Below are 24207 nucleotides of genomic sequence, written 5' to 3'. Positions count from 1 at the left end.
TATTGCAAGTGAAGCTAGGATCCTTTTCAGCTCTGAGAGACAAATATGATTATAACACCCCTTTTGTGACATATCTCAGATATTGTTTCAGTAATGTTATAGGATGACTGTTTATTTTTGAGACCAGGGCCAATCAACCGTAGTATTACTGCCTTTGTAGTATTGGATAACGTTGATCAAATGGAAGCCTTCTTCAACCCTTTTTATACTGAACAAAAATATAAACGCAACATGCAACAATTTCAAAGATTTTACTGAGTTACTGTTCATAGGAGGAAATCAGTCAATTGAAATACATTCATTTGACCCTAATCTATGGATTTCACATGACTGGGCAGGAGCGCAGCCATGAGTGGGTCTGGGAGGGCATAGGCCCACCCACACAAAGCGGCTTTATTACAGACAGAAATACGCCTCAGCCGGATGTGGAGGTCCTGGGCTGGCGTGGTTACATGTGGTCTGCGGTTTTGAGGCCAGTTGTATGTACTGCCAAATTCTCTAAAACGACGTTGTCGGCCACTGATGATCGAGATATGAACATTCAATTATCTGGCAACAGCTCTGTTGGGCATTCCTGCAGTTAGCATGCCAATTGCACACTCCCTCAACACTTGAGACATCTGTGGCATTGTGTTGTCTGACAAAACTGCACATTTTAGAGTGGCATTCTATTGTCCCCAACACAAGGTGCACCTGTGTAATGATCATGCTGTTTAATCAGCTTCTTGATATGCCACATCTGTCTGGTGGATGGATTCTCTTGGCAAAGGAAAAATGCTCACCAAGAGGCATGTAAACAAATTTGTGCACCAAATTTGAGAGAAATAAGCTTTTTGTACATATGGATTTCTGAGATCTTTTATTTCAGCTCATGGAGAATGGGACCAAGACTTTACATGTGCGTTCATATTTTTGTTCAGTACATATAGTCTTCTTAAATGATGTGATTTTAAACACCCACTCAGGAGGAAGACCACAAGCAATTGTTTTGGTGCAGGTTAGTGTTTTTTGTCATGAATTTTGACTTTGCAGCTGTCCTATCTATCATAAATCGCTCAGTTATGCCTCCAGGACAAAACTCATCCCAATTAAAACATGAGCCTGCTATTTTGGTCTTTAATTTAACCTACCAACCAGGGGTCCAGTTGTGAAATGGTGGTTCAGTATTGTATTAGTCCCTATAATGAAATATCCACACCAAGTGTGGCAAGCATACTCATATTAATAAATATGCATGGGGAAACCATAACAAATACATTATCCTGAAAATGGATGGTTAAGTACAGGTTAACAGACACTCTTGGTAGGGCCATATGTTCTGCTTTTGGAACAGCCCTGACCATACCTAGCCTGGCTAAAGAAAGGGAGCATGATAAGTCAACCCAATCTAAGGCTTGATAAATAATAAATAGGTGGTATAATGACTAAATTAATGGCTGCCAGAGGCTGACATTACAACCTAATTATTAACACTTTCCCAAATATACGTTCAGAATTATAAATATCAAAATGGATTTGACATGCCTGACTTCCACGCATGGACAATATGCATAGCTGAAAAAACGTAATGCCTATGCAAGCACACGCATGCACACACACATAAGCATTAACATGGAGTCTGTGCATTTAGTTCAGTCTTTTCCATTATGAAACCTGTTGCTGCTGCACAGTGGCTCGTTGTAGGCTATCCTCTTTCACAGCGCCATCAACAGAGCCAGATAAATAAAAATGACATTATTACAGTAGCCTACGTTCTCTTTTTTTGGTTGCGATGGCAACGTAAAGATGCATTTCTTAGTTTAGCGAGGGACTACAAATTACGATTAATTTAACTTGGAGCAATTACAGGGTACCATGGGTAGGCTAGATTGTTGTGCGCCAACACAGGTTTCTTCAGAATAAACAAGTTGGAATATATTTCCTACCTGTCATCAGCTTGCCAGTCACCCAGCAACAGGTCTCGGAACCGGTACCGTGGAGGCAGCGGGAGCACCTCCTTCTCCAGCTCTACCATGGTCCCCTCCTGAGCGCCGAACCCACGAGCGCACAATGCCAGAGATTGAGAGGCGAACAAACAGAGACGCCTCTAGAATGGCTTATCAAAATGAACTATTATTTTGTTATTCAACTTCCAAATAACACATACCTGTATGAGCACCCTAAAATGTGGTTAATTTATTACTGACACAATGTAATATCTTTCTTCTTCCAATGCAACAGATCGAGGATGCTCCGCCGTGACATGCACGTGAGTACTTTTGGCTTGACAGGATGCGGAACAACTGGTTGTCTCTTTGAACATCCGCTGGCTCCTTATGGACGCAGCGAAAGCAGACCCATTTGCTCGAACAATTACATACTCTGAGTCTACGAGCAGTAGGTTACAAGCCCAAATCCCTGCAGGGCACATTTTAAATACTGAACAAGCTAATCATATTTGCATAAGCTTTATAGTGATGTGTTGTCGTTTTACTGAAGATGCCTTGTTTATTTTTGTTCATTTATTCAGGACATGCTCTAATTCTTGTTAATGTAAGCTCAATAAACCATTTATGAGTCATACACGATATTAAGTTAATCCATTTAATAAGGACCTAATTTCTCTATATACTTTCAAATGACTAAAACCAAATCAAAACTGTGTAGAAATGATCATCGACATATATTCATAGTTTATTGACTGTCCGGCTCCCTAATCATCACTGTGCAGTCAATGGGCCTACAGGTGAAGACGCAAACGTTTTGGGTAGCCTTCCACAAGCTTCCCACAATAAGGTGGGTGAATTTTGGCCCATTCCTCCTGACAGAGCTAGTGTAACTAAGTCAGGTTTGCAGGCCTCCTTGCTCACATACGCTTTTTCAGTTCTACCCACAAATTTTCCTATAGGATTGAGGTCAGGGCTTTGTGATGGCCACTCCAAAATCTTTACTTTGTTGTCCTTAAACCAATTGCTACTACTTTGGAAGTACGCTTGGGGTCATTGTCCAATTGGAAGACCCATTTGTGACCAAGCTTTAACTTCCTGACTGATGTGTTGAGATGTTGCTTCAATATATCCACATCATTTTCCTACCTCATGATGCCATCTATTTTGTGAAGTGCACCAGTACCTCCTGCAGCAAAGCACCTCCACAACATGATGCTGCCACCCCCGTGCTTTTCGGTTGGGATGGTGTTCTTCGGCTTGCAAGCCTCCCCCTTTTTCCTCCAAACATAACGATGGTCATTATGGCCAAACAGTTCTATTTTTGTTTCATCAGAAAAAAGTAGGATCTTTGTCCCCATGTGCAGTTGCAAACTGTAGTCTGGCTTTTTTAATTGCGGTTTTGGAGCAGTGGCTTCTTCCTTGCTGTGCGGCCTTTCAGGTTATGTCGACATAGGACTCGTTTTACTGTGGATATGGATACTTCTGTACCGGTTACCTCCAGCATCTTCACAGGGTTCTTTGCTGTTGTTCAGGATTGATTTGCACTTTTCGCAGCAAAGTACGTTCATCTCTAAGAGACAGAACGCGTCTCCTTCCTGAGCGGTATGACGGCTGCGTGGTCCCATGATGTTTATACTTGCGTACTATTGTTTGTACAGATGAACGTGGCACCTTCAGGTGTTTGGAAATTGCTCCCAAGGATGTATCAGACTTGTGGAGGTCAACAATTTGTTTTCTGAGGTCTTGGCTGATTTCTTTTGATTGTCCCATAATGTCAAGCAAAGAGGCACTGAGTTTGAAGGTAGGACTTGAAATACATCCACAAGTACACCTCTAATTGACTCAAATGATGTCAATTAGCCTATCAGAAGCTTCTAAAGCCATGACAACAATTCATGGAATTTAGTGTACTTAGTGTATGGAACTTAGTGTATGCAAACTCCCGACCCACTGGAATTGTGATACAGTGAATTATAAGTGAAATAATCTGTCTGAAAACAATTGTTGGAAAAATAACTTGTGTCATGCACAAAGTAGATGTCCTTACCGACTTGCCAAAAATATAGATTGTTAACAAGAAATTTTGAAATTCAGGACCTCTGCAATCCGCCCTGGTATGCTGTCAATTAACTTCTGGGCCATATCCTGACTGATGGCCGCCCATTATTGCATTATCAATGCTTGGAGTTTGTCAGAATTTGTGGGGTTTTGTTTGTCCACTCGCCTCTTGAGGGTTGACCACAAGTTCTCAAAGGGATTAAGGTCTGGACAGTTTCCTGGGAGTTTCCTGGCCATGGACCCAAAATATCGATGTTTTGTTCCCCGAGCCACTTAGTTATCACTTTTGCCTTATGGTAAGGTGCTCCATCATGCTGGAAAAGGCATTGTTCGTCACCAAACTGTTCCTGGATGGTTTGGAGAAGTTGCTCTCGGAGGATGTGTTGGTACCATTCTTTATACATGGCTGTGTTCTTCGGCAAAATTGTGAGTGAGCCCACTCCCTTGGCCGAGAAGCAACCCCACACATGAATGGTCTCAGGATGCTTTACTGATGGCATGACACAGGACTGATGGTAGCGCTCACCTTGTCCTCTCCAGACAAGCTTTTTTTCCGGGTGCCCCAAACAATCGGAAAGGGGATTCATCAGAGAAAATGACTTTACCCCAGTCCTCAGCAGTCCAATCCCTGTACCTTTTGCAAAATATCAGTCTGTTGCTGATGTTTGTCCTGGAGAAAAGTGGCTTCTTTGCTGCCCTTCTTGACACAAGGCCATCCTCCAAAAGTCTTTGCCTCGCTGTGCGTGCAGATGAACTCACACCTGCCAGCTGCCATTCCTGAGCAAGCTCTGTACTGGTGGTGCCCCGATCCCGCAGCTGAATCAACTTTAGGAGACGGTCCTGGTGCTTGCTGGACGTTCTTGGGCTCCCTGAAGCCCTCTTCACAACAATTGAACCACTTTCCTTGAAGTTCTTAATGATCTGATTAATGGTTGATTTAGGTGCAATCTTACTGGCAGCAATATCCTTGCATGTGAAGGCCTTTTTGTGCAAAGCAATGATGACGGCACGTGTTTCCTTACAGGTAACCATGATTGACAGAGGAAGAACAATGATTCCAAGCACCGCCCTCCTTTTGAAGATTCCAGTCCATTATTCGAACTCAATCAGCATGACAGAGGGATCACCAGCCTTGTCCTCGTCAACACTCACACCAGTGTTAACGAAAGAATCACTGACATGATGTGAGTTGGTCCTTTTGTGTCAGGGCTGAAATGCAGTGGAGTTTTTTGGGGGGGGATTCAGTTCATTTGCATGGCAAAGAGGGACTTTGCAATTAATTGCAATTCATCTGATCACTCTTCATAACATTCTGGAGTATATGCAAATTGCCATCATACAAACTGAGGCAGCAGACTTTGTGAAAATGAATATTTGTGTCATTCATTCAAAACTTTTGGCCACAACTGTAGATAAAGGCAATTTTCTTAGAGAATTCATCCAATAGGACTACAATATCCCATAAAATAATCTAATTCAAGTGACACGCACAGACTTAGGTAAAAATGTGATCGTCAACTGTGTTGATTCATTAAAGAATAACTTGCTCATTACTATTACATGTTTATTATTATATGTTTAGCATTATAAACTAATAACTGACAGGTATTAACAATTACAACCCATGTATAGACTCTGTAGCCTATACAGGGTGGCTTTATTTAAAGATCTCGTCTCTCAACTAAAGGCAACAGGTGCTTTTACAACTGCAATGTAGCCTATTAAAGGTTTAATTAGATGTCTTACAATGAAAAACAGAAAGGACCTCAATTTCTAATAGAAAAACAGGAACCAATCAAACAAAATGTTGTTTCTGGAACAAAAACCTAAACATTGGAATCTACAAAAATATCTTGCCTATTGTTTTCCAATGTGTCTTTGATCCTGGTTTGCTTCAATGGCAGATTATGACACCCAATTATTCTCTGTCCTCTGACTGTCTTGACTACCGGAACTCATTGTATTGGGTGTCATTTTTTGTTTGAGAAAGTAGCACTTCAGAGACACAGGAAATTGTGATCCCCTAAGCCACTTCCTTGAGAATTTTGTTTGCCACTACTCTGTCTGCCCTCAGCATGCAAATCTGACTAAACCATACATGCTCTACTTCTCTGCATTTGAACCAAACTGGGTGGGTAGAATTCCCATTCCTTCCTATGAAACTTCTCCAGCATGTCAACTAAACAAATGGCCTAATCTGGCTCACGTGCATTTTCATCAGGTTTAGAATATTTTTGCCCTCTAGTGGCCCAAAGTCAAAAGCACACAAATGTGGGTTCCTGTGTACTCATCTCTTGCACAACAAAACAGAACTCAATTATAGAAATGTATTCGCTTCCTCCTGCTGGTAAAGGTCGATAATAAGCCCTAGGAAATGTTCCGAAATGTCTCTAATTGTTAGTTTATGACCACATTTCTGTGTTAGAAGTCATGCATGGAATTTAAAGAGGGTGGGCCGCTGGTCTGTAGCCATGGTAACAACTAAAAGTGTCTGAATATATCAGAGGAGACAGTTCCTGGACTTCAACAACACTACTCCACTCCTACATTATCATACACTGAAAATGACTGCAGAGTGAAAACTGGATGTCACAAAAGTACTGTATGTCTGACAGGAGTTGAAAGCAGTACAATGTAAATTCAGAACTTTCAACAGAATGTTTAGCATATAAATTACACAGAAAAAAAGAACCGTATTGTAACAAAACATGAACGTAACTAAATCATAAAGACAGTAAAATATTCAGGTACATCACCGTCATTAAACCATTCAGTAATAAGTCTGACAGAATATACAGGCAGAAGCAATTACCCAAATGAAGCATGAAAGTAGAAAAAGCGATTTCATAAAAAACAAAACCATTTTTTAAAAGGAGATCTGATTTCTCATATAAAAAGGTCTTATTGGCCATTTCAGAGGAAGTCCCAGGTTGTACAAAGCAGTTTAATTCAATGTGATGTTGACTGTTCCTAGAGCATCTACCGCCCAGCCTGGATACTGTTCAGGAGAGGGGAACATTCTCTTCATGAATGTCCTCACAAAGTCTGGGAAAAGACCATCTATGATGCTCTGTCTCATCGACCGCATCAGAGTGAGCTGGACGCAAAGATAGAGGATAAGGTTATTATCTCATCTATGGCAAATAGTAACTAAAGGAAACTATTAACCATTATAGAAACACAGACCTGGTAGGAGATGTTGTGGATGGTAATGTGATGCATGGCTGCGGTGTCACTCTTGAACAGAGCATGCAGATAGGCCCGACTGTGCCTGGAAATTGAAATGAAACAGATAATGTTTTTTTTTTTAAAGAAGATACCTTTATAGGCAAGTCAGTCAGTTATATTATTATTTAAATGACAGGGGCAGAGCGAGGATTCGATCTAGCAACCTTTCGGTTACTTGCCCAACGCTCTAACCACTAGGCCACCTGCCGCCCCACGAGAAAACAATCCTCAGAATCATTCAGCCTACAACTTAAAAACATCCATTGAAGAGAATTGAGATTTGTAAGCCAGTTTCTCTAACCCCTACATACTCCATTCCTTCAACCCTCCGTATTCTGTCCCTCAGTGTACCAGGGTTAATATGCCTTTACCTCCTGCAGGTGGGGCACTGGCAGTCTGGGTCTATTGCCTGTAGGTCCTTGGCAAACTGTTTCTTGGTAATTGTCAGAGATCCCCACGGGACCAGAGCTGAGCCAAACCTCTGGGATGAAAGGAAGAAGATCACTTCATTATCATCATAACCATAATCATCAATATAATCATTATAAAGAAAGTAGTACTGCTATGGACTAAATTATAAAAGAAGCTATTGGGTTTCTCTGCACTTGTGATAAGAATACTTATTTCAAAGTAAATTAATAGAGAGTAGGTGACTAATAATATGTAAGAGAATGGAATACTTACTGCAGTGCGTGTTGGGAAGACACAGTCAAACATGTCACAACCCAGAGCAACACACACCACCAGGTCTACTGCATAACTGTGACCCACAGCAAAACACATGAACCACATACATAGAAATATCTGTACGGCACGACAAAACATTTGCAACTTATGTCATTTATGCATGTAAATGTGCTGTTATAACATAAGGAAGATGGCAGCCATACCCAACCCCCATAAGGTAGCGAGGCTTCTCCCGAGGCAGGTGGTCTGTGCTGAGTGTCACCATCCTCCAGAAATCATCCTTCTCCTCACCTCCGCTCAGCCCACCAATAGCAAAGCCAGGAACATCCCGTTTTGTCATTTCTGTAAAAAGCACAGGAACAGAAAAAGATTTTAAAAATATGTATCCTCTGGACATACGCAAATTTCACAAAATTTGGTATCAGCATCTGCACAGATAACGTATTTTTCATTAGCTCTTTTCCTCTGTATTTCCAAAATAAGATGTTAAACTAATTAGCTAATTGGCATGAAGACAGAGCAATTTACTGTGCTGAACGGCTTTGAGGGAGGTTAGTCATCGATAGACATAGATGAAACAGGGGGGAACATCTTACCGTCTAGACAGGCTTTGCGCAGCTCTGTGTTCAGGCCCCCCTGGATGATGGCAAACAGGTTCTGTCTATCTGGATTCTTATTGGCTGCAATGCAGCGGTCCAGCCAGCGAATCGATCTCCACGTAGCCTCCTCCACCCGCGGCCCAGTCACCGTACTGCTGACCACGTCATCCAACTGCATCATGATGTCTGACCCTGGACAAAACAGAAATGGTGCGATATTAAAATTAAGAACAGGAGTACTACCTGAAGTATAGTGGCTTTACTTTCCAGACTGATTCATTGGGAGTGGATACTGGATTGTGTCCTTCTTACCCAGACTGTTCTGTATGGCGATTGACTGCTCAGGACTCAGAAAGATCTCCTTCCCATCGTAAGGAGATTTGAACTTGACCCCCTCCTCAGTAACCTCAGATAGTTCAACAAGAGACACCATCTGAAAGCCCCCACTGTCCTATGTAGAAATGGTAGGGATTCAAGGTAAATTCCAACCAAAAACTATCTTTTGGTTTGTGTTTCAATAGTCCATCGTTGACATACTGTAGTCCCAAAATGTTTTTCTTGTCAGCACTCAAGTTTTCAAGCTATGTGACCTTCAAAATAATGAAATCCTCCTCATATGATGCATTTTGCATCATATGATGCTCATGTATCTTGAAAAGCAGACATTTGGGTGAAAGAGACCCTTGTTCTTTTTAGCCCACTTACGCAGTCAACACATTAGCTGATACTCACAGTCAAAAGGTTTCTTTTCCAGTTCATGAAGCCATGCAGGCCATTTGCTTTCTCAATCAGCTCAGGACCCTGTGATGGGACAGACAAACACCATCCTCACTGTCTGCAGCACACCAGACACTGACAACAAAGAGCTGTATACAAGGTCAATCATCTTTGATACACAATGTGAATAGCCCTAGCACCACTTAATGTAGCCATTGATAATGACTCTCAGTTCCATTACATTACACATGAGAGTTATTGGACGAAGACGTCTTCTACACAGGGGAGTTGTGTTAAGAGCCCTGAAGCTCAGTCTGAACATTAACACGCATCACTTGCAGTACAGTTTTGGAAGCATAAGGACCTTATATCTTTCATATTAGCAATAAATAATTTTCAAAAAACAAAAGGTTAAATTTATACACAGCTTTATAGGGTTATACACAGCTTTGTAGAGTTATACACCGCTTTATAGGGTTATACACAGCTTTATAGGGTTATACAACACTTTATAGGGTTATACACAGCTTTGTAGGGTTATATACCGCTTTGTAGGGTTATACACAGCTTTGTAGGGTTATACACCGCTTTATAGGGTTATACACCGCTTTATAGGGTTATACACAGCTTTGTAGGGTTATACACAGCTTTGTAGGGTTATACACAGCTTTATAGGGTTATACACAGCTTTATAGGGTTATACAACACTTTATAGGGTTATACACAGCTTTGTAGGGTTATATACCGCTTTGTAGGGTTATACACAGCTTTGTAGGGTTATACACCGCTTTATAGGGTTATACACCGCTTTATAGGGTTATACACAGCTTTGTAGGGTTATACACAGCTTTGTAGGGTTATACACAGCTTTATAGGGTTATACACCGCTTTATAGGGTTATACACAGCTTTGTAGGGTTATACACCGCTTTATAGGGTTATACACAGCTTTGTAGGGTTATACACAGCTTTGTAGGGTTATACACAGCTTTGTAGGGTTATACACAGCTTTGTAGGGTTATACACAGCTTTGTAGGGTTATACACAGCTTTGTAGGGTTATACACAGCTTTATAGGGTTATACACAGCTTTATAGGGTTATACACAGCTTTATAGGGTTATACACAGCTTTATAGGGTTATACACAGCTTTGTAGGGTTATACACAGCTTTGTAGGGTTATACACAGCTTTACAGCTTTTTTGTCACTGAAAAACACTGTTGGCCGCAACTGTGTTAAACCAGTTAAAACAGTAAGTGTGCATTTGCTAAATTATTTTGATGTGATATGAAAGTAGAGGGATTTATGTTTCTAGAACCGTACCGCAAGTGAGAATCAATTAACGTTTAGATCGAGTATTTGGCTGTTTTGGCTTCCTGAGCAAATTTGCCTTTAAAGTGCAAATCAGCAGTTGAAACAATAACAAAAAAGCCTCTCCACCACTGTTTCACTAAAACGCTGAAGGACGGGGCTGGAGATATGTAACCATTCTCAAATTCATAGACAGAGCTATGGATGCAAGGACTGATCATACATGATATCTGACCATCCAATTATAGCTTTGACCATGTTTTGAGGCTATACTGTGTTTGTTTACATTAACTTTGTTTACAAAGATTGGAGTAAAACAAAGTTATATTGTATATATTCTGTGGGGTATGACAGTTGAACTAAGCTCATGTGGCATTTATAAAGTATGTTCTTCAAGAATCAATGGGTACATATCATTAATGTATAAATCCTAAAATGGATGTAGCAAATTCTGATTGCCCCTTTAAACAGAACATGTAAGGTCCTTGGACTATAACGAGTAACGTTAGGCTCCTTTCTTACATTATTGGGCTACACTTACCGGTCTCATACCCAAGTGGTATGTGTTGCCAAGACAAATCTGACATCCCAGATCATCGAGTTGGTCCACAGTGATTCCCTTCATCGTGCCTTGTGTACCAACAGGCATGAACACTGGGGTGCTGACCGTACAGTGAGGGAGTTTGAGATCACAAGCCCTCGCTTTGGTCACTGGACATTCGGCGATGATTCGGAGAGCAAGAGGAGCAACGATGGAAACGGCTTTCTTGACAACCATGCCTGTTTCAAGGCTGCTCGTTGCAGCTCCTCTGGTTATGGGCGCAGCCATGTTGTTGCACACAGACGACGTCAACAAGCACGTGACATACCGGGACTACAGTAATCTAATATTTGCATTGAGTTGTCAAAAATATGTCTTCATTACAATATCATTGACAGCAAACTCGTAGAAGCTATCCTTGCATGTCTTGTCATTTAATAATTGTGTCATCAAGTATTAATTTGCCCATTGAAGCAATGTCCAGGGGTGAACACACCCCTTTGTCGTTGAAAACAACTAGCCAATGAAAGGAGAGTGATTGGAGACGAGCAGTGAGATTGACCAATTATTTCATTGACAGGAGGCGGTAGCCTTATCACCGGTTAGGTCGGATGTCGATTTGCCTGACCGGATGGTGGAAGTTTTGTTTTGTGAGTTTTCTATCCGTTTCGTTTGGTTGACTTTGAGTATTTTCGTGTTTATAAGAACACGTTATTGTAATACCACTAAATTGGGAGTTACACAATTTGTAAACATCATATTTTCATTTGACAGAGTGAAGACAGGGCGGCTTGAAAGTTGGAATTCAACATTTCGGAGTAACCTGAGCACCTTGCTAACTAGTAACGTTAACGTAGTAGGCTAACGTTAGTTCGGGAGGGGAACCGATCCAACGAAACCATGGGGAACCGGGGGATGGAAGATTTGATCCCCCTTATCAACAAACTTCAGGACGCTTTCAGTTCCATCGGCCAGAGTTGTAACTTGGATTTACCGCAAATTGCTGTGGTCGGTGGGCAGAGTGCTGGAAAAAGCTCGGTCTTGGAAAATTTCGTTGGCAGGTTGGTGGTGCTCAAAGCTAACGTTAGCTAGACAGCTATCATATTTGTGGTTTAGCTCACTCAACTCAATTTGCCAAATATCCCTGGAGTCAGCTTTTAGTAAGGAATTTCGCTAGCTAGATAACCAGTTAGTAGTTGTGAGATGATCCGTGCTCCTAAACGGGTATTTGGTCACATACTCATTTACGCACTTGGCGTAATCAAACAAAACTAAATGAAAGAGGAGGAACGAAATGTTGACGTTAGATGCGACGTTTGCGTGGCAAGCCAGGGCGAATAACAAATGTTTCAAAGGAAATCGTGAAAAGTTGTCTGGAGGCACTGGTCTAGGACCAGACATATTACATATTAGTATCTATTTATGTAAGGAAATAAAACTAAATGCAATAAATACGGACCAAATCATTTAGCTATCTAGCGTTTTGGGGGCAACTTGCTCCTGCAGTAATGTCAGCAGGGCCGAACACGGAAATTAAATCAGGCTACTTCAGTCGACTGATCAGTAGATTAGATTGATAACTTAATTTTTTTGTGTATTGTAGACTGTTCCCAGTACACATTGAATTGTTTTACATTTGAGATGTATGTAATTTATAACTCTCTGGGTGACATGATGACATTACACAACAGAACACAACTACAGTAGCTGCTTGTTTCAGTCTGCAATGGCTATGTTGGGCATAATCTATATGGAGTGTAGTCTAGAATTGAGGTATATGAAAACATTTAGTTGAATATTAGGCTGCTTGTCCCCCTTTTAATCCACTTAAATATGATGATGCTGCACTTGGCAAGTTGGGGTGCCACAAAGAGGCCAACAACATTAGTTTCCCAGTGGTGTTTGCATATTACCGGTATTTAGACAATGTATCTTGCGTAAATATGCTGTATAGTTTTGTGTGGTCCAAATAACTTGTTTATAGTGGGTGAGTACAGAGATAGTAGGTGGGTGAAGTGTAGACTGGAGAAAAATGTATTTTGTGTGATGTCACACTGGTGTTGAGCCCTTGAATGACTCCGTTCCATTACATTGGAGGAAGGAGTTTTGTTAATTGGAGGAAGGAGTCATTGGAGGAAGAAGTTTTGTTAATATCCCCAAAGCTCGGTCTGAACATTAACGCCTTGATCACACTGACAGTGTCATTGCATTTTGGTACACCAGGAGTACATTAATTTCCAATGGAACACTGCGTTTGCCTTGCAGCAGTGCGTTCTGTGTGGGGCATACATTGGATTTATCGAAGGTATGCGTCCAACTGTACGCATAGACAGCTTGACAAAAATGTTAGCAGAAGGTGAATGTTAAACTTTTGTTGCACACCATCCAGATGCTGCAAACCATTTTGCGCAAGGACACTAGGTGTGCCCAAGGCGTAACGTGCATCGCTTGCGGTACGGTTTTGGAAGCATACGGACGTTATCTTTATATCCGCGGGAAATACTTTTCTAAAACGAAAGCATAAATTGATATACAACTTTTTTTATAGGGTTAGGGTTACTGTTCTCACAACGCCATATCTCCATGTTTATGCGAGACAGATGCTCATTAGCTATCTAGCATGCTATGAACACCTGTCTGTGACGGAAGATGGCTGCCAGAAACGTGTTGTCACTGAAAATACTGTCATGTGATAAAGCCTGCTAAAACATTGTATACTAAGTGTATGTTTTGCATAGTGAAATGATATTGGTGTAACATTAAAAGTAAAGGGCTTTATGATTCTAGAACCGTTTCCGCAATTAAGAATCGATTCACATTTTAGATGGAGTTTTGGGCTACCAGAGCCAGTCTACCTCTGAAAATAACAACATATCCTTGGACCTTAATGAGTAATGGTAGACTTCTTAAGAGTACATGTTGGGCTAACTGGTGTTCTGCCCTTGTTTCAAAGGGAAACCTAGGTGTAGGCTGGTCTCCCACTGGTCTATTTATAAGTTCCATGCCACACCCGGAAATCGGCAGTGGGACAGGACCCACTATGCACAACCTATATTATGTCAGTCTATCACTAGGCTACAGCCTATACTTTTGTGTTGCACATAATCGCCTTGGGCCTAATACTTTCCCCCTGTGAGGCTAATGAATGAAAATATGTACTCTATACCTGAGCTGCACCAGTTTTGTTAATTTATAATGCACTGACTGTCCATATCACTCACTAACCCAGTTTAGTGTTGGCTCTGAGGAGACTGTTGGATAGGATGTGTGTATGATGTATAAACAGCAGGTGTGTACCTGGCCCTGTGGGGTCTCATCATTTCCTATTTTCTCGCTAGCCTAGTCTGTTTTTAAACAAAAAATATCTATCAGCAAGAAATAGGCATTCAATAGAATTTCATGACTATAGCATTGTGTTGACTCACAGCTTATTGCAGAACTAGGCAACTCATCATTTCCACTTTAGTGCTTCCTCTCTCACCCCATTTGATTGTGAATTTCTACTGTTCAATAGAAAAGTCTCTCCTTGCCTGTTGGTGTTGTGCAATCTAACCCACAGCCCTCTTTAACAGGCTGGTCCTGTCTCAGTCTCCCACATCAGCAGTGTGTGAGATCACCCTTCATATAAAGACACAAAACAAGCACCCATGAAAGCAGCTTGTTAAGCAGGTTTTCCCAATTCAAAGACTCACTCAGAAGAATATGACACACACACACACACACACTTTTTCTAGATGTGCATTGCTCTGCTGTAATTAACGTTTCGTCATTTGCTGCTGACCTTAATTTTCCTGCCAGAACAGACCTCCCACATTCCCTTGTTGACAGCTCTTAGGGAAGAATGCTGACACACAGGTACACACGCAAACATGCCTACACAAATGCACAACAAAGCATTTAGAGTTGTGCCCATATGAGAGGGACGTGTAACGGGGGTCAGTGTGATGCTAACAGCTTAGCTTCCTCCACTGTCCGACTGCCCTTGCCTGGCTACCCAGACTAGAGTTCGACCGAATATGATTTTTCAACGCCGATACCGATTTATTGGAGGACCAAAAAAAGCCGATACGTAATTTTTAAAATTCTTTTTATTTTTGAAATTTATTTGTAATAATGACCATTACAACAATACTGAATGAACACTTATTTTAACTTAATATAATACATCAATAAAATCAATTTAGCCTCAAATAAATAATGAAACATGTTCAATTTGGTTTAAATAATGCAAAAACAAAGTGTTGGAGAAGAAGGTAAAAGTGCAATATGTGCCATTAAAGAAAGCTAACGTTTAAGTTCCTTGCTCAGAACATGAGAACATATGAAAGCTGGTGGTTCCTTTTAACATGAGACTTCAATATTCCAAGGTAAGAGGTTTTAGGTTGTAGTTAATATAGTATTTATAGGACTATTTCTCTCTATCATTTGTATTTCATTAACCTTTGACTATTGGATGTTCTTATAGGCAATTTAGTATTGCCAGTGTAACAGTATAGCTTCCGTCCCTCTCCTCGTCCCAACCTGGGCTCGAACCAGGAACACAACGACAACAGCCACCCTCGAAGCAGTGTTTGTCCTCCAATAATCGGTATCGTCCTTCTTTTTTTGTTCTCCAATAATCGGTTATCAGCTTTTTTTGGGCCTCCAATAATCGGTATCAGCCTTTTTTTTTTGGTCCTCCAATAATCGGTATCAGCCTTTTTTTGGGCCTCCAATAATCGGTATCAGACTTTTTTTGGGGCCTCCAATAATCGGTATCAGCCTTTTTTTGGGGGCCTCCAATAATCGGTATCAGCCTTTTTTTGGGGGCCTCCAATAATCGGTATCAGACTTTTTTTGGGCGCCTCCAATAATCGGTATCAGCCTTTTTTTTTGGTCCTCCAATAATCGGTATCAGCCTCTTTTTTTTTTTTGGTCCTCCAATAATCGGTATCAGCCTTTTTTTTGGGCCTCCAATAATCGGTATCAGCCTCTTTTTTTTTTGGTCCTCCAATAATCGGTATCAGCTTTTTTGGTTTAATTGGTATCAGCCTTTTTTTTTTTTTTGGTCCTCCAATAATCGGTATCAGCCTTTTTTTTTTTTTTTTGGGCCTCCAATAATCGGTATCAGCCTTTTTTTTTTTTTTTGGTCCTCCAATAATCGGTATCAGCTTTTTTTTTTTTTTTGGTCCTCCAATAATCGGTATCAGACTTTTTTTTGGGCGCCTCCAATAATCGGTATCAGCCTCTTTTTTTGGTCCTCCAATAATCGGTATCAGCCTCTTTTTTTTTGGTCCTCCAATAATCGGTATCAGCCTTTTTTTGGGCCTTAATTTTTTTTTTGGTCCTCCACTAATTGGTATCATCCTTTTTTTTTTTTTTTTGGTCCTCCAATAATCGGTATCAGACTTTTTTTTTTTTTTGGTCCTCCACTAATCGGTATCAGACTTTTTTTTTTTTTTTGGTCCTCCAATAATCGGTATCAGACTTTTTTTGGGCGCCTCCAATAATCGGTATCAGCCTTTTTTTGGTCCTCCAATAATCGGTATCAGCCTCTTTTTTTTTGGTCCTCCAATAATCGGTATCAGCCTTTTTTTTTTGGTCCTCCAATAATCGGTATCAGCCTTTTTTTTTTTTTGGTCCTCCAATAATCGGTATCAGACTTTTTTTTTTGGGCCTCCAATAATCGGTATCAGCCTCTTTTTTTTTTTTGGTCCTCCAATAATCGGTATCATCCTTTTTTTTTGGTCCTCCAATAATCGGTATCAGCCTTTTTTTTTTTTTTGGTCCTCCAATAATCGGTATCAGCCTTTTTTTTTTTTTGGTCCTCCAATAATCGGTATCAGCCTTTTTTTTTTTTTTGGTCCTCCACTAATCGGTATCAGCCTTTTTTTTTTTTTTTTTTTTTTTGGTCCTCCACTAATCGGTATCAGCCTTTTTTTTTTTTTGGTCCTCCACTAATCGGTATCAGCCTTTTTTTTTTTTTTGGTCCTCCAATAATCGGTATCAGCTTTTTTTTTGGTCCTCCAATAATCGGTATGAGCCTTTTTTTTTTGGTCCTCCAATAATCGGTATCAGCCTTTTTTTTTGGGCCTCCAATAATCGGTATCAGCCTTTTTTTGGTCCTCCACTAATTGGTATCAGCCTTTTTTTTTTTTTTGGTCCTCCAATAATCGGTATCAGCCTTTTTTTTTTTTTTTTGGTCCTCCACTAATCGGTATCAGCCTTTTTTTTTTTTTTTTTTGGTCCTCCAATAATCGGTATCAGCCTTTTTTTTTTTTTTGGGCCTCCAATAATCGGTATCAGCCTTTTTTTTTTGGGCGCCTCCAATAATCGGTATCAGCTTTTTTTTTGGTCCTCCAATAATCGGTATGAGCCTCTTTTTTTTTTGGTCCTCCAATAATCGGTATCAGACTTTTTTTTTGGGCCTCCAATAATCGGTATCAGCCTTTTTTTTTTTTTGGTCCTCCAATAATCGGTATCAGCCTTTTTTTTTTTTGGTCCTCCAATAATCGGTATCAGCCTTTTTTTTTTTTTTTTGGTCCTCCAATAATCGGTATCAGACTTTTTTTTTGGGCCTCCAATAATCGGTATCAGACTTTTTTTTGGGCGCCTCCAATAATCGGTATCAGCCTCTTTTTTTTTTTGGTCCTCCAATAATCGGTATCAGCCTTTTTTTTTTTGGTCCTCCAATAATCGGTATTTTTTTTTTTTGGTCCTCCAATAATCGGTATCAGCCTTTTTTTTTTTTGGTCCTCCACTAATCGGTATCAGCCTTTTTTTTTTTTTTTGGTCCTCCACTAATCGGTATCAGCCTTTTTTTTTTTGGTCCTCCAATAATCGGTATCAGCCTTTTTTTTTTTTTGGTCCTCCAATAATCGGTATCAGCCTTTTTTTTTTTTTTTTTTTTTTTGGTCCTCCAATAATCGGTATCAGCCTTTTTTTTTTTTTTTTTTTTTGGTCCTCCAATAATCGGTATCAGCCAATTTTTTTTTTGGTCCTCCACTAATCGGTATCAGCCTTTTTTTTTTTTTGGTCCTCCACTAATCGGTATCAGCCTTTTTTTTTTTTTGGTCCTCCACTAATCGGTATCAGCCTCCAATAATTTTTTTTTTTTGGTCCTCCACTAATCGGTATCAGCCTTTTTTTTTTTGGTCCTCCAATAATCGGTATCAGCCTTTTTTTTTTTTTTTGGTCCTCCACTAATCGGTATCAGCCTTTTTTTTTTTTGGTCCTCCACTAATCGGTATCAGCCTTTTTTTTTTTTGGTCCTCCAATAATCGGTATCAGCCTTTTTTTTTTTTTTGGTCCTCCACTAATCGGTATCGGCGTTGAAAAATCATATTCGGTCTACCTCTAAAACAGTCTGTCTCACGGTTGGGTAAACAAGCAAGTTCATAGTCAACAAAGTGTGCAGGAGTTATGAGGCAAATAGCATAAATCAGAAGAAAGAAATATATGAGGACTTGGGGCTAGCAGTTGTAAGTTCAGAGTCACTCGTCCCAACAAGAGCTTGAGAGAGTAGCTCTCTGAGTCCAGTAGGCTATAAAAATATGATAGAAAATAAATCAATAGTAGGCCTATCCTAGTTAATTGAACTGTTTCTATCTAAAATTCCGATCAGTCCAAAGCCTGCAGTGTGTGTGTAAGTGCATGTGTGGCAGGGGTACCTATAACAAACAGGGGGAGACAGGCCAGTGCAGACGGTGAACAGATCGCCAGGTGGAATCCAAGCAGCAGTGCAGCAGGCAACGGGAATAGGTGTCACAGCCACTTGGGAGAAGCCTTTTTCGGGAGGCAGATTCCTTGTAGAAAATCCCAGCTATCTAGCTAAAGTAGCTAGCAAGTCTCTGTCTACCATTCTTAACACTGAAGGGTTTGGGCCCTGCTGCCGGTCACTATGGCATTTAGGCTGTTCTAAATGTTTTCTGTTTTGATGTTGTTTTTGTTACATAAGTTCAAATCAACATGTATTCGTCATATGCACAGGATACAGCATAAACGGTGCAATATATATTTTTTCTTGTGGACTTCCTCAACACTGCAGTAATAATACCATTACCAGTAAAACTAATACTGTCATTAATAGTATAAAAGTTGACAATAAAGTCCTTAAAAAATCAAGTAATAACTAAGGATTTATTGTAAGCATTTACAAAATACACTGAATATTACAAATGCTAGTGTGCTGATATCAAGTTGTTGTGTTAAGAGGTGCCTAGGCTATATGAAGTATTTTAGCTCTTGGTTTGAGACAGGATTACTTTACGAAAGTATGGCTCCTGTGGCATAATGCAAGCTACAGAAGAAAACATACATGGCATGTGGGTGAAAGAGAAACCTTCTGAGAGGAAGTGGAGTGTTTGACTCATTTTTCTGAATATTCTTTGAAGTAGCATCATACCATCACAGAAGTTCCTCTGAGGGTGAAGATGGTCATTTCTGTCAGTGTGGACACAGACATTCCAGAGAGGTGTAATGGCAGCCATAGTATATCTCCTCTGCCTACAGCAGCAACAATGAATGGGTCCAGCAGTAGTAGTGGGAATACACCCTAGAAATTAGAACAGCTCTTGTTCTGTCCTGCCTTGGCTGCCTGCCTCCACACTTTTGTTGTGCTAGGTGAATTCCGTTGAGCTCTGATGTCATCGGGCCTAATGGTTGACTGGCAGCCGCTTAAGTAATTGACTCTGACTCATGCGTTCCTCTTCCATTGATTATGACGTATTATGAAGTAGGCATTTCATAAGGCAGTCTAATTGAATGTGGACCTCCGTCTTCCAGGTGCCCTGCTGCTATTGACTGTCGCTGGTCAGGTGGGATGGCGTTTGCCTGTGGTATTCTGTTCATGTTGGAGACGTGATCGACTTTCCTTGTTGTTCCCTGAAACTGACTAGTGGTTGTTTTTTGTGTGATTTTAGGACATGTTTATACATCGAATCTAATTACGCTGCAGCTAGCGACTGGAACGAGCTGCAAAAAACACTCAAACTGGACCGTTTTATCTCAATCTCTTCATTCAAAGACTCAATCATGGACACTCTTACTGACAGTTGTGGCTGCTTTGTGTGATGTATTGTTGTCTGTGCCCAATAATGTTTGTACTATGTTTTGTGATGCTGTCATGTGCTGCTGCCGTGTTGTCATGTTGTGTTGCTGCCATGCTGTGTTATGTGTTGCTGCCAATCTGCGTTGTCATGTTGCTGTGTTGTCATGTGTTGCTGCTGCTATGCTGTGTTGTTGTCTTAGATCTGTCTTTATGTGGTGGTGTGGTGTCTCTGGTCGTGATGTGTGTTTAATCCTATATTTTTATTCTATTTTTTATTGTTTAATCCCCCGTCCCTGCAGGAGGCCTTTTGGTAGGTCATCATTGTAAATAAGAATTTGTTCTTAAATTACTTGCCTAGTTTAAAATAAAAACACTCACTCAAACTGTGTGTCTATGTACATAAGGACAACCAAAAGGGTTCATATCAGACTTTGCTGACACCCGGGAGGATATTTTGAAATACTGGTTAAATGCCTCTGTGTGTTTGAGCATGGCAATATGCTAATTTTGATGACCTAAGTTCCTGTCCAGGGTGAATAAGTAATAGAGGGTCACGAGCCTAACCCTTGTTGCTCCCCTTCTCAGAGAGTCATCTGACATGGCTGCATCTAAACTGCTGTAATACTACCAACACCTGTACTCTAATAAACAAATACCACACCAAGGACAATAAAAAAGCTATTAGCTGATGCTGCCATTAAATGGTTACCACTCTGCTTTGGCGTTCTGTAGAATGGTTCTGTGTGCTGAATTGCACTCCGTGGTATTAGTAAAATGGCATTTTCCATGCTTTTCTCTGTGTATGTGTGTTATTGGACTTTGAATAACTTGATGTAGATCATTGAGAATCATGTGGTCTCCACTCTAGCTCTCTGTGTGGCTGTTGGACTGTGATGTCATTGTCCCTGGGGGCAGGAGTATGGAGGTCATATCTAGCTGTACAAGCTGGTTGGGGCTGGGCTGTTATCTGATTTGCTGTGCCAGTGCTGACAGCGGAGTAGAGGAGATGAGTGGACTGTGAACCTGGAAGGTGACCAGGAACTGACTGACTCTCATGGTTTGCGAATTGGAATGTTTTGCCTAAATGGTAACAAAGTGAGGGGAGATGATGCAAACCCCTTGGAGGGAAAAGCAATAGGAATGTTGACCATCTAAAATTTGTCTTGTACATCAAGCTGCATCTTTGCAAAAGCTCAGTCACATACATGGTCCACTCAGCTTTTGTAGTCTTTGATTCTTGAAAGTGGACTGAAAGCCTGGCGAGGCAGTCAGACTTGAGGCTGTGAATGTGGGAACCATAATGATAGAGGTCTAAAATGCCACATGAGTTAATCCCATGCCTCTCACCAAACCTCAGACCCATGTTTGTGTTCCACACCCCTCCTGGTAAACCATACAGTGACCTCAACATTTTAGTAGACTATGTCTACTACACAGTCATCCATGGCCACAGTCTACTACACACCGTTTACTACAGCGTCATCCAGAAACAGTCTACTACACACCGTCTACTACAGTCTACTACAGCTATCTTAATCGTTTTGCATCTTAATGAAAACAGACAAACATGATTAATAATATTTATGAATTGAACATGCTAACCTTTTGTCTTTGTTTAAACATTTTACTATGGAACCATTTTATATTTAGATCAGGCCAGTCCTCTACACAGACCAGCACACCATAACCAATCAGAGCTGCAGTAGGCCTATATGCAAATAGCCATTGCCATATATGGATCCGCCATTCACTTTGAACTGGACTGTGTTTATAGCATGAGCGGTCACTAGTAGATGCGCTTGTTTTGCGAACAAAGCGAGAGCTGCATGTAGCCACCTGTGCACGTGTTCATATTCCTTGCTAGTTAGTGAGTTATTTTCCCAGTTATAGCTAACTTCTAATCAAAAATGTAGTGGTTGCTTTCTAGAAGAGTTCAAAATGTGGGCATTTCTAGCCATCTTTGAAAAGCGAGTCAGTTAAAGAGCTTTTCTTTTGTCTTAAATGGGTAGTGTTGTATTTTGAGACTGTATTGAATAAGCTAAGTGGAACAACGGGCAGAGGGTAGCATACATTGTTTGATTCTCTGTAATAATGGTATGGGAATAATGCATTTTATTTTGTAAAGGGGTTTCTTGCATCAAACAACACATTTTCAGTCACCTTGTCTGAAGGACAAGTGGATAAACAGGTTAATGTAAGGCCCTGCATGTTTTTTTTTCAAAAGTCTCATGGAATGTACAGTAGTTGCTCCACTAAAAGTTTTGCTATTATGCTGTGGGACTTGGAGGTAATTTCTGCTTTAGTGCACTGGCAACACCTTAAGGGGCATTGCACTAATAATGGCGCTGACTAGGAAAACGTTCCCGTTGTTCTGTTCTTAGTGCCAGTCTGCACGTTCAAACTAAAACAATGTAACTAATAATGGCATCTTTATGCTTTCGTTAATAAATTAATTATAAAAATACTCTTTCAAAATGCCAACGTTTATTTAGTTATGGATCCATAACGAATTACTATGGAATAAATATCACTGAATTACAGAAATATTGGAACAAAGTTGTCTAATGAAGGTAAACAAATTGTTGCTTACTGGAAAATACTCTTTCAAACACACATGATCACGTTGTACAGCTCCATAAAGAATATTAGCAGGGCTATATTTTGGCCTTTATGGGGAGCGCACAATTGGTCCAGCGTTTCTCTCCCTCTAAAAACAGAAATAAATGTTTTGGCATTTACAAATATTCCTTTGGCCTTTATTCAGACTACAATCTCATGTTTTTTTGTGCTTTTTTTAACAAAATAACCTCAAATATTGTTACATATTATCAAGTTGATGACATAGGCTATATGACAAACACCTACATAAAGCAGAGTGACTCACTCATTCATGGCTTTGGATCAAAATAAATAAGTACCAACATGCTTTCTGATAGTCTTTAATCTAGAAATGTTTTGGCCTGGACACCAACTACAGTATTATAAAAGCCCATTATGGGCTATTAGCAGGACAATATACCTTTACCAACACCTCTCTGTATTTTGATACATTGTTGATGGGGGCCCCGGAGTGGATGGGGGCTCCTGCAGTGCAAAATGCGTTGCTACAAATGCAGGTTCGAGACCCGTGTCGGCCGCCACCGGGAAACCCATGAGGTGGCTTTTGGTTTTAATTTAGATTCCTCCAATCCTCTATGTAATTATTGGCGGAGAGTCATGCCATATTTTTTTAGGCCTACCCTAGACGACGTGAGTCTCACTAGTGTTGAGTAATGTGGTGTAGGACTTATTTATTTAAAGAGCATATTGAAGTTAGAAGCAATTGGATTTGAAGCAACTATTTTAGAATATGTCCCGCTCCTCTGAGACAAGCATGGGGACTGGTCTTGATATATCAATGAGATTTGTACTTTCTCTGAATCTCTGTGTGTATTGGTTAGACTAGAATTAGAAAATGTTATGCTCTTAGTGTAACCTTTTATTTAACTTGGCAAGTCAGTTAAGCAAGTACCAGTGAAAAGTTTGGACACCTACTCCTTCCAGGCATTTTCTTTATTTTTACTATTTTCTACTTTGTGGAATAATAGTGAAGACATCACAACTATGAAATAACACAAATGGAATCCGTTAAGAAAAAAATCTTATTTACAAGGACAGCCTACTCCTTCCTCCTCGTCGGGGAATTGCACCCCGGCCTCCCGCGTGCCAACACGACATGGGGATTCTTTAGCTAAATAGCCCAGTACTGTAGCCTACTCCCGACCATCACGTTGAACAGCGCCATAATTTCCGTTCCATCCTATCGGAAACCCAGAGTTTTTTTTTTCTTGGAATAGAAACACCATTTTCAGAAATGTTGCTTAATTAATTTTCTTAATATCAGTCCCATATACTATGTTCTTACAAAAAAGGTTTTAAATTCTCTAGTACAGACACTTTTGAAGGCTATCAAATGCTTCTCAAAGATGCCATCTGGTGGTCAAACTAGCATTAATGGTACCAGAGGTTCACACTTAAATAACGTACCATAGAATTCTGCGGCACCATGCAAGCTGCGCCACTTTACACTGCAACTTTTAAAAGACAAACCACTGTATGCCCACACTGAACA

The 24207-nt window shown here is 40.4% G+C and overlaps 3 protein-coding genes across 11 annotated transcripts in view; 1 reads left to right on the top strand and 2 right to left on the bottom strand.

Moving 5' to 3' along the window:
• LOC135555282 (potassium channel subfamily T member 2-like) overlaps positions 1 to 2231 on the bottom strand; it is an 89278-nt gene extending 87047 nt beyond the window's left edge. Inside the window, exons 1-2 of the mRNA XM_064987605.1 lie at positions 2147 to 2231; positions 1926 to 2023 (exon numbers count right to left, since the gene is read on the bottom strand). Coding sequence (XP_064843677.1) covers positions 1926 to 2014 — 89 coding nt within the window. The 5' untranslated portion in view covers positions 2015 to 2023; positions 2147 to 2231. The remainder of the gene's footprint in view (positions 1 to 1925; positions 2024 to 2146) is intronic.
• Positions 2232 to 5533: 3302 nt separating this feature from the next.
• LOC135555275 (queuine tRNA-ribosyltransferase catalytic subunit 1-like) lies at positions 5534 to 11475 on the bottom strand. Its single transcript, XM_064987597.1, has 9 exons — positions 11069 to 11475; positions 9233 to 9301; positions 8813 to 8951; positions 8498 to 8692; positions 8105 to 8243; positions 7899 to 7974; positions 7586 to 7695; positions 7173 to 7257; positions 5534 to 7083 (listed from the first exon to the last, which is right to left on the bottom strand). The coding sequence occupies exons 1-9, from the start codon at positions 11354 to 11356 to the stop codon at positions 6931 to 6933; spliced, it is 1254 nt and encodes a 417-aa protein (XP_064843669.1). The 5' UTR covers positions 11357 to 11475; the 3' UTR covers positions 5534 to 6930.
• A 183-nt stretch (positions 11476 to 11658) lies between these two features.
• LOC135555271 (dynamin-2-like) overlaps positions 11659 to 24207 on the top strand; it is a 39131-nt gene continuing 26582 nt past the window's right edge. For 3 of the 9 annotated variants that reach the window (XM_064987589.1, XM_064987591.1, XM_064987584.1), the window contains exon 1: positions 11678 to 12129. In XM_064987589.1, the coding sequence (XP_064843661.1) occupies positions 11969 to 12129 (161 nt within the window). In that variant the 5' untranslated portion in view covers positions 11678 to 11968. Of the gene's footprint in view, positions 12130 to 24207 lie in introns of all 9 variants that reach the window. The other 6 variants (XM_064987588.1, XM_064987587.1, XM_064987586.1 and 3 more) reach the window with 3 other exon arrangements.

Source organism: Oncorhynchus masou, chromosome 15, assembly GCF_036934945.1.
Source record: "Oncorhynchus masou masou isolate Uvic2021 chromosome 15, UVic_Omas_1.1, whole genome shotgun sequence".
NCBI classification, from domain to species: Eukaryota; Metazoa; Chordata; class Actinopteri; order Salmoniformes; family Salmonidae; genus Oncorhynchus; species Oncorhynchus masou.
The sequence above is the reverse complement of the archived record's forward strand: the minus strand, read 5'-3'. Positions and strand labels throughout refer to the sequence as shown.